At 32.2% G+C, this 10,686-nt stretch overlaps 1 protein-coding gene across 4 annotated transcripts in view; it reads right to left on the bottom strand.

Annotated features, from left to right (window-relative positions):
• Positions 1-760: 760 nt before the first annotated feature.
• The window catches only part of LOC145291168 (protein DGCR6-like), a 156,132-nt gene continuing 146,206 nt past the window's right edge, over positions 761-10,686 (bottom strand). For all 4 annotated transcript variants that reach the window (XM_080136709.1, XM_080136707.1, XM_080136710.1 and 1 more), the window contains 2 exons: positions 5,960-6,066; positions 761-1,089 (listed from right to left, as the gene is read on the bottom strand). In XM_080136709.1, coding sequence (XP_079992835.1) covers positions 880-1,089; positions 5,960-6,066 — 317 coding nt within the window. In that variant the 3' untranslated portion in view covers positions 761-879. The remainder of the gene's footprint in view (positions 1,090-5,959; positions 6,067-10,686) is intronic.

Below are 10,686 nucleotides of genomic sequence, written 5' to 3'. Positions count from 1 at the left end.
TCATCAAAATCGTTTTGACATATTCCATCAACGTTTGAATAAGACCACGCACATTGGAAGGGAGGGTGCATATAAGAAAATAGTTTTTACTTCAAGAATTTCATGATTTTAATAACAAACTTTGGTAAATTTATAGATTAACATTCTCAGCTAAAATTATCCCCTCATTTATCAAATGAGATTCTACTTTTTAGTGACATTCTAACAAAAGGTCTTCACATTTCTGAAGTTTTTAGATGAGAATTTTTTATTTTATTTGGATTATTTGAACTACTGCGCTCATATTGAGTTTTGGTCATTGTCAACAAGAATCCATGGCATAACATATAAAGTACTTGGTAAAATTCAGTTATAAATAAGACTTTCGAAAGTTGAAGGTTCAATCCTGAGTGTGAGCAATACTCGAAATACAAGTGCAAATTACTTAGGACTTCTATCCGATCATGGCTGATGGAATGAGAGCATGCTACCCCCTATGGGTTCAATAAACGGTTCCATTCAAAATTCGGCGCAGATTCCAGAATTCAACAAAATACATCTGAAAAAAGTCAGAGGTTACAAAACATTGTGCTTATAACACTCACGATAAGAACACTAGTTTGAATAATCCAAATGATATAAAAAAAATCTTACTTGCCGTAAGATCAAACCATACTTTATTATCTGAAATTCAAACGAGGCAAATGTGCCAACTTTGATGGAATTTCCGATTTATTAAAAATCTTTAACCTTTTTTAAAACAAAAAGAGACAAACTTGGCAAAAGACTGCAGATTTTATGATAATGAAAGATGTTTGTGATTTGTACAATGGTTTTTGTTAGAGTCCATCTGTATATGGAATGTCCGTTCATGCAAAACTGTCAATTGTGTTTTTTAGTTCATGTTGGGAGTTTTGTAGTTCGTAATCGGTTGATGAATTCAAGTAAGTACATTTGAAGTCGAATTTCTGCTGGATTGTTTGTAACAAAAAATCCGGGTACCCCAGCCTTCTCCAGAGTGACCTGTTGATCCATGACCTTCTGATCCAACTCCATGATTGTTTTCATGTCTCGCTTTTTTACTTCGTCTTCAATCCTTTTGTTCATAATCTGAAATAAGAAAACAAAAAAAAAAACCCATTAAAAAATAACAGTATGGGGTGCAAAGTGTCATCAATGGTCTACAGATTACTTAAGGTGGCATTCACTTAAGATGGGTTTAGCTAGCTCCTAGCATACAACACATAGTATCACAGATGCCTACAGACTGCGGATGATGGCCCACAGCAGCCAAGATAGTTATAGGCAACCTGTCTCAGGATCAGCGGTAAACACTGTAAACCTATGAACCAGAGGTAGGTTCAATGTTGGCTTTGATTGTGTATAACTACATTTTTAACCAACCTCTCAAGCGTCTTTTTCTCCTACAGAGATAGAAAGTCAAATGTCATAATCTAAAGACTGGAGTTGGCAATTTTACTGAACATCATTGTTTTTTTAATAATCCCAGAGTTAGATTTTTTTTTCAGAAATTTTTGTTAGAGCATGCTTTTTTATTTCTAAACTGAGTAAAGGATTGTTTTTCTTTCAGTCGATATCTGCCTTTAATTTGAGGTAAGGAGTCAGAGTGAAATCAGGAGTTGGAAATTTTTAAAGAAACCATAGTTTTTTTTTTGTAAACTTAGTTTGAAAATGATTTCATTTTTTTAATCATCTACCTCTGAGGTAGTAACTGACAGAATTTTTCTTTAAAACTTTTGGAATGGCAGGATGTGCTTAAAATGTCAACATGACTTTTAACACGGACAGTTTCACAGTTATCTCCCGTTATTGATTATCTCCCCTTACACCAAATTACAATGGAAGATGTAGAAAACATGAGTCATAATTGTAAAAAAAATTCATAATTTAAAACTTATTTTAACTCCAGAGAACTCCATTTTTCCTTACCTGTCTTATATAGATCATTAAAGAGAGAAAAAGAGAAAAAAAAGAAAGCGACGGATTTTGGATTTTTTTTTTTTTAAATTAACTGGCTTTTTAAACCCACTTTTTCTTGATTCTAAAAATTTAATCAGAGTTCAATGAATGATCATTTTTTTTTCTGGTTAATAAATAAATCTTAAGTGTAAATAACAATTAACAATCATGTTATGAAAATTTTTTTTTTTATTTAGGTTTAATGCCAACCCGCCACATGTTTATACAGACTTCCAACCCTCATCAACTTCCACATCATCCAGTTTTTTTTTCTATATTGCTCAACACCTTGGATATTTCCAAACACACATTTTTGGAATGTCAGGACGTATTTACCCTTCATGGATTAGTGGGGCCTCTAGAGATTCCAGCGAGTCATGTGGTATTGAATACCTTTCACTATTTACTAAGAAAAATACCTACATTCACTAAATTTAATTGCTAAATATTTATGGATATTAACAAGTATTAATGGGTTGAGAAATAATTTCAATTAAATTACAGTAAAAAAAAAAATAAATAAATAAAATACCACTGTTGTCTTTAAAAATTTGTGTCCTTACTTCATTTCTATTTTGTTTTGGTGCAATTCTAAAATCTTTGTAATTTCCAAGGTTTGTTCAAATTTGATTGGCATGTTAGTAGATTTGTGTCCCCCCCAAAAAACAAAAATCAATAGCATTTATGTCTTTTCTTAAAGATTTAGTTATTTATATTCACTTGTGCAACATAGTGCAGATGCACATATGCAAATGCATACAAAATGATGACACTGGTAAAGAAAAAAAGACTATAGAGAACGATCACATTAGAGATGTGGAGCACTTTCGAGACCATGTTAAAGGCATGGGTGATGTTCGAGAGAATGTTTGAGATCATGTGAGTGAAGTCACGTTCGTAACAATGAGGATATAAATGTTGTTGTTACAAAGAAAAAAGCAAGTTGAAGTTCTTTTCTATTTTTTGTCTCCTTTGCGACTGAGGCTACAACGTGTTGGTTCCCAGACAACACTTATTTAATTGAGAAAAAAATGTAATATTTTAAAATAAAGGCATTTTCTTATATCTTAAATTTCTTACACTCATTACAATTTATATACGACACGAATTTACAATTTATATACGAAAAGAATATAAGGTTTTATCACACAAAACCTGAAGAATACAAACCTAAAGTTTGGCGATTTTGAGTTCATACGTTATGTATTTATTTGACTTGGGTTCGTATGAACCCCATTGGTCTCCTAGGTAATTTTGAACATCCAGTCCACAAAACAGACACTTTTATAATTATCTCCCTTTATTGATTACCTCCCCTTAAAAAAACAACATTTCTTGGAATGATCTACAGAACACAAGTCACAACTGTATGAAAATACATGATTTGAAAGTTATTTTAACATTAGATAAATAAGCATAAATGATTGTATATCCAAAGAAACAAAAGACATCCACATTCATTTAATTTATTTTCATGCAAAAGCAGATTTAAATGCAAAGTTTGCTTAGTGGCCGAGATAGTTGCATATCTCCTACATTGGCCAGTGTTCATATTTTGGTTAAAAAAAAAATATCGGTTCCTATCTAGAATTCCCTCTATGTTTAAAAACAAAAACATCTGTATGATACCCATGACGAAATGAAAATATCATATTCCAAACATCACATAAATTGATCAAGTAGTTTTATTTTTATAAAGTAATTCTTGTGCTTACTTTCATTGGAGCTCTTTAAAACAAACACATTTCAGGTGAAAACATTATTACCTACTTATGTGCCATGGTGGAAATTAGTATATATTAAAAAAAAATTATACAAAATTATCCAGTAGAAAAATAATTACAACAAAAAATAAAATTTATTGAATTATTGAGTTTTACTGCATGTTTTAATGTGAAGAGTTGTGTGACCAATTTGGTATGACAAACAAGGGAAATAACCCTCGACTTAAGAGCTCTCCATCTTTAAGCACGATATCTGGGAACATAATTGTGGCTGATTTTTTTTTTTAAATATTTCTAGCACATCATTCACTGGATCGTTTTCATAATTTTTAAAATTTATACCTATTTCACCATGACATAAGTACATAATGTAATAGCAGACACTCCGCTACTACAGGCAGAGACTACATCTCACAACTTCGAGATTTGAAATTCATTTCCTCCTGGCTTGACCAATCACAAGCCAGCTCTCTATCACATGACAGAGTATATAAAAGGTGAAACCTGAAACCATTAACTCTCTTTGATCCTGACCCTGCCTGGAGGCAGACTTCGCCTGGGGCTGCTACCCCAGGCAGGACGTGAGTACAACGAGCTAGCTATGACATTCTTCTACTATTTGTTTCCACGTGCGGTACCCTGAAACGAACATTGTTTATCACGCTAAAGAACATACATCAATACAACTCGTATTCACCCACGTCAACACACTGAAGATTTTGCCTTTTCTTTCTCTTTTGTTCCGACGGCTACGAGCTGTAAACACGTGCGCGCATGAACGCTGAACTATTGTCTCTCTCAACACGCCGGCAATATATTAATTCTATCTTTAAATACATGGAACACTTTTCTCTCTATCAACAAACTCTTCACGACTACTATAATAACACGTGTGCGTACGAACACTGAACTCTCGTACTAATACGTTTCTCTCTTGTACTCTTCTGCTAAACGCCACGAAAGTAACAAATAAAGTTTATGGCACTTGTACAGTTTAATCAAGACATTAAAACATGAAAATATCGAAAAATGTTATATTGTACGTATTTGTTTTGACATGAAGATCGGCGAAAAAAAATTTCACTTAATTTGAACAAGTACTTTTTTTTACAGCGGAAAAACATGTTTTTATGAGAGCGCATTGAAGGCAGACATCTTGGATTTGTTTTAAATTTTTGTTTAAATTTTAGAAACGACACAGGAGATAACTCCATGTAAAGCGCCGACACTCCCTCCCCATCTTTAATAACTAGCATTTTTCCTAAAAATCGAACCTTTTGCTCGGTATCACAAATTTTTTTTTTTTGCTGTAAAATAAAAACTACTTGATGAAATTAAGTGAAATTTTTTTTCGGAGAACTTCATTCCATAACAGATACGTACAATTTAACCTTTTTTTCGGTATTTTCATTTTTTAATGTCTTGACTAAACTGTACAAGTACCTAGTTTATTAATATAGAATGAAACTTCCATTGCGTCTTCACTCATTTCTATATTTTGGCGACCCCGACATGATATGAACACACAACCCCATTCCATCTCGTTGTCTTTCATTTCTATAATGTTTTCACCTGAAATGTGTTAGTTTAAAAGAACAATGATGTAAACAAGTTCCAAAATTCCTTTTTAAGTGATTCATGAGAATTTCTAGCCATTGCCTTCCAAGTTTGACTATTTTTTTTTTTTTTTTTAGTTATCTCTCTTTGTTTCTTGAGATAGTTTTGAAGATAGCAACACAAGACAGTCGCTCCTTGGGTACTTATAATATTTACTTTTTTTTCTTATTTAAAAATAAAACTAATTGATCAATTTACATGATTTTTTTTTTGCAATATGATATTTTCATTTTGTCATAATTATGTACATCACACAAATTATTTTTGTTTTTTTTAAGTAGGACGTAGGAGAATTTTGGACAAAAATTAAGGTATTTTCTTCTAATATACAAAGTAAGTTAGTCTCTTTATTGTTTTTTTTGTTATTGATATTTGATTCTGGTTCATCAGTGAGCAGTATGTTGTTTCTCACAGAAAATACTTTGTTTAGGTAAAAAATTATTTTCAAATCAGCACCATGATAATAAAAGAAAGCAACACTATTTGTCCATTCAGAGTTATTTCCCTTTGACCAGAATAAAAAAAAAATAGTTAAATTTTTTTTTTAATAAGAGAGAAAGATAGAGACACACAAATAGGGGAGAAATAGAGAGAGAGGCAAACATATAGGGAAAGAGATAGAGATAATAGAGAGAGAGATAAGAGAAAAAATGGTCTACCTCTCTTTCTCGTTCGACTTGTGTCGTAACCAACGGCAAGTTATGTGGTTTTATTTCGCACGCCTGAATCAATTCTTTATGCTTCTTTAACATCTCATGTTTTTGGGCTGAAAAATAAAACAAAAAATTTAGGTTAAAACATTAAAAATTTCGAATTTCAGCTCTTGTCTAAAATTCCTCTATATTAAAACAAAAATTAAAATTAAAAAATCAGTATTATGTACTTACCTGTGATGAAACGAAAATATATTTCAAAAGGTCATGTAAATTAATCAAATAGTTTTATTTTTTAAATAAGAAAATCGGTACTTGTACAGTTTAGTCAAAAATGAAAATACCGAAAAAAGTTTAAATTGTATGTATCCGTTATAGAACGAAGTTCTCCAAAAAAAAATTTCACTTAATTTCATCAAGTAGTTTTTTTTTTTTACAGCGAAAAAACACGTTTTTATGAGAGCGCGTTGAAGGCAGCCATCTTGGATTAAAAAAAAAATTTTGTTTGAATTTTAGAAATGACAAAGGGAGATAACTTCAGCTAAAGCGCTGACACCCCTCCCCATCTTTAATACTAGCTTTTTTTCCTAAAAATCGAACATTTTGCTCGGTATCATAACAAATGTTTTTTCGTTGTAAAAAAAAAAAAAAAAAAAAAAAAAAAAAACTTGATGAAATTAAGTGAAATCTTTTTTCAGAGAACTTCGTTCCATAACGGATACATACAATTTAAACTTTTTTCGATATTTTCATTTTTTAATGTCTTGATTAAACTGTACAAGTACCAGAAAATCATATATTATGAGTACCAGAAGAGTGGCTGTTTTGTTTGCCATTTCGAAAACAATCTAAAAAAGAGAGGGAATTCAATAATTCAAATTTGCTTAATTCATATTGTAATACTTACGAATTCCAATTAATCACTTAAAAATAAAAGTACTTGATCAATTTACATGATTTTTGGAATATGATATCTTTGTTTCGTTATGGGTACATACATCATACAAATTTTCCTTTATGTTTTTTTTTTTAATATGGGGGAATTCTGAGCAATAACCCAAATTTATTTGAAGAATTGACTAAAATAAAATGTGTACAATTTTCAAAAAATAAAAAGAAGTTTAGTTTTCTAGAATTATTGGCAAATTTTTTGGTCAATTGAAATTTGGTTTACTTTTGACTCATCATTCCTTCATTGGTTTGTTCATTTTGACGACATATCAACGCTTTTCAAATTATTTAATGTCGAATCCATGCATTTTAGTAAAAGTTTTAAATTAGATGAAGTGGGGTGGGGGGAAGGCTTCTTCCACTAGATTTGAAGATATTAAATTTCTCACAGAAGAAACATATCGAGTTTATCTCTGCTCTATTGCTATTTTTATAGCAGGTGTTCGATTGAGTTTCTATGCCCCCCCCCCCCTGTAAAACATTCACAGCAAACACTTGTCTCGTTCCAACTGTCAACAATTTTCCTTATTCCCTATCTGTGCTTATAATTAAACTACAGACATGGTGTTAACGGAATACAATAACATATATTTTTTAAAGATATTAATTTTATTTTTATATGCAGTCATATATTCTATCCTGTGTGATCACAGCCTGTTGAGCATATAACAGCAGAGGAGCGAATTCTTGGATAAAGACAAAGCTTTCTCAGACCAAAGCAGAGAGGAAATTTCGACAAACCATTTACCCAAGTCCGTGATTAGTTCTTTCTATGCCAAAGTTTTGCATATCTTTAGACATAGCGTAAGTGCAAAACTATTGACAGAGCAACTAGTAGGAACGTGGCATCAGACTATATTCAGGGCAAAGTAACCCAGAATACAATATGGAGTTACTTCCTGTCCCGCAATAGTTTTACATAAGTTTTTACGCCCCCTTCTTTCACTATGTTGATTCAATTGCTTTCTAATCTTTGTCTCTATGAGCATTTAGAGAAAGAATGACTCTAACACATCGTTCGTTCACACACACCATTAACATCTATGTAAATTAGATAGCAAACTAAATGGACTTTTTTTTTTCGATATTATCCTCATTATTATTTTAACAGAGTCACTGACGAGTGTTAGCAACAGCAATAGCAACCGTCTGACACATATGCATATGATCCAGCCAGTGAGAGATTTAAGCCCATGTTGAGGCGGTGAGGTTTGTTAAGTACATGTCAGTGCAAGAGGAACTGTAAAAAAAAACAATCTGGGATGTGTCGTTGGAAAGTACCAGTAATAAATGCCTTTTGTAAAGACCGAAAATAAAGCAGAGTTCAAATTTCTTCCTCTTGTTTGTTTCTTTGCGACTGAGTTTGTCTGCATACAACGTGTGTGTCCGTGTTAACATCTAGCGACCAGGGTATATTTTCTTTTTAGTTATGGGAAAAGAATTTCTTAACAAATGTAATACATTATTTGGATTATTCGGACTACTGTTCTCGACTTCACTGTTATTCAAACAAAGTTTTGGTCAATATAACCTACGCCCTTCTTCAATTCCATCCTGTCGAACTCGGGAATCTGCATGCTATTTCAAATGGGACCTTTTATTTAACCTGACTAGTCACGTTTGAAATTCTGCGCAGGATTTGTTGACTTTGAACTTGAAAATTATCGATTTGTAGTTTGCAGAGATGCAGTTCCGTGGTATTCTTTTCCACAAAGTGTCACTCGATAATTAACAAGTCAGCCATATTAATCTTTAACTATAAATAAAAAGATTAACATGGCGGACCTGTTTATGACAAAAGCAAAATTAATTAAGACAAATTAAATTATTTTTAAATAGTTTTTGAAAATATTTCTTTTAGTATTTTAGAATTTTATGCTATTAAATTTTGTATTTGAATTGATTAGTAAAAAGAAAAATAATGTGCAAGTCACATGGAGACGAGAATTACAGACACATAAGAAGTGGTTACTAAATTTTATTATATTTTTTAATGTTTTACGTAAGGATTAATAATTCGTATTATCTGGATAATTCAGACTACTGTTCTCATGTTGAGTGTTATCTGCACGTTTTGGTTGATGTAATCTTCAATCTTCTTCAAGTGTATAAGCTGCAATGTTTAAAAATGAGAAAGGGCTAAATACATATGTCTGAAGTGAAAATAACACTCAAGATGAGAACAGTAATCTGATAATTCAATCAATCCTCATCTAAAAAATTCACAATTGAAATGTATCACAGTTTATGAAATTTTGAATGAAACCAAAGTTGAATATATTATGACTCAACCAGCTATGATGGTCGAAAATTGCCGCAGAAGGGAGCTAATGAGAGTTGAATTAGAGCTTTTTATTTATGTGACAATCCTGGGTATTGTCAGGTTACCCTACTAGTTAAAAAAAAAAAAAAAAAAAAAAAAAAAGAGAAAACGGCTTGAACACTGATATGAAATATATGAAGAGAAAGAAAACCAATTTCAGGAACTTTAACAATATGGTTTATGAATATGATTGTTTTGAGTATCTAATCATGTTTAGTCTAGAAGTGACCTTAAAGGTCATGGCTGAGGTTGGCCGGTATGTGAGAACCAGATAATAGAAATGTTGAGTTGCAAACAGAAAATCACCTAATTAATATGCATGGATGAGGTGACCAATTAGCCAATCAAGGCAAATCAGAGTATGACATAGTGAGCAAGGATTCGTTGGATGAGAAACCCAGACTAGCCAGACCTAACCAACCCCTATATTTAAACGGGACTGCAGAGCAGGGGAAAATGAGTTATTGTTGAGTTTTTGTTGGCTACAGCTCGTTGCTGAGAACCCGCGTTACCCCCATTCCGGCATAAAAACACCTGTTCACTGACCGACCAATAAGCAAGGAAGAATCGGTTGTTAAAAACAAAAAAGGCCCTATTTGAATGACTATCGAGAGACTGCCAGAACAAAAAAAATATATTTAAAAAAAATTTTTCCTGCTGATAACTGTACATAGTTATCATTTTTTTTTTGTAGTCAGATTTGTTAATAATTAATCCTTACAATGAAAACCAAAACTAGCATCCACGTTGATTATTCATCGTTTGTCAATGTGTGAATTAACTACAGAGGCATAAAACCATATTGAAGTGATCTTTTTTAGCAAGAGAGGTGAATATCGACCTACTGCATCTAGCATCCAGGCTGTAGCGTCATATCAACCTTGTCATAGAAACGATTGAGACTGCGCCATTGGACTTCTGTGAGTGTTTGAGCCCAATCACCTAGAACTACACTTGTAACCGGTGGACACCAGTTTTCTTCGTGTTATATCTTAACTGAAGGAGGCCGGCTCTTTGCACGATATTATATATTAAATAATGTATCGAGTAAATTCAAGAAAATCACAAACTAGGTTAAAAATTAAAGATGTTAATGGGTCATGGGTCAGCTTCCATAGAGTAAAAGTGATATGAAGTTGGATAAGCATAATAACAGTTCTGATGGCGATGTTGGTAGCGGGGATGTGGTGCGTGAGAAAGAGAGTGAGAAGGCTTGACAGTAAGAAACGTCAAGGTTGCCTGTATCAATGGCGAGGGTGACTCTCGTCAAAACTCACTTGAAACTGATATGACCCCAGTCAGTCAAAACAACTAAAAGATCTTAACAAAACTGCAGAAGTTAAAGATAGAACCTCAGAAAATTAAAAAAATAAGTAAAATAAATGAATAAAACCTAGCTAATAATACAAAGATAATTAAGATTAAATATTAATGAAAAACTATAAATAATACTAACTAA

This window comes from Euprymna scolopes, chromosome 12 (genome assembly GCF_053919585.1).
Source record: "Euprymna scolopes isolate OS-2025 chromosome 12, ASM5391958v1, whole genome shotgun sequence".
In the NCBI taxonomy this organism is placed as follows: domain Eukaryota; kingdom Metazoa; phylum Mollusca; class Cephalopoda; order Sepiida; family Sepiolidae; genus Euprymna; species Euprymna scolopes.
This window is presented reverse-complemented; position numbering and strand designations above follow the sequence as displayed.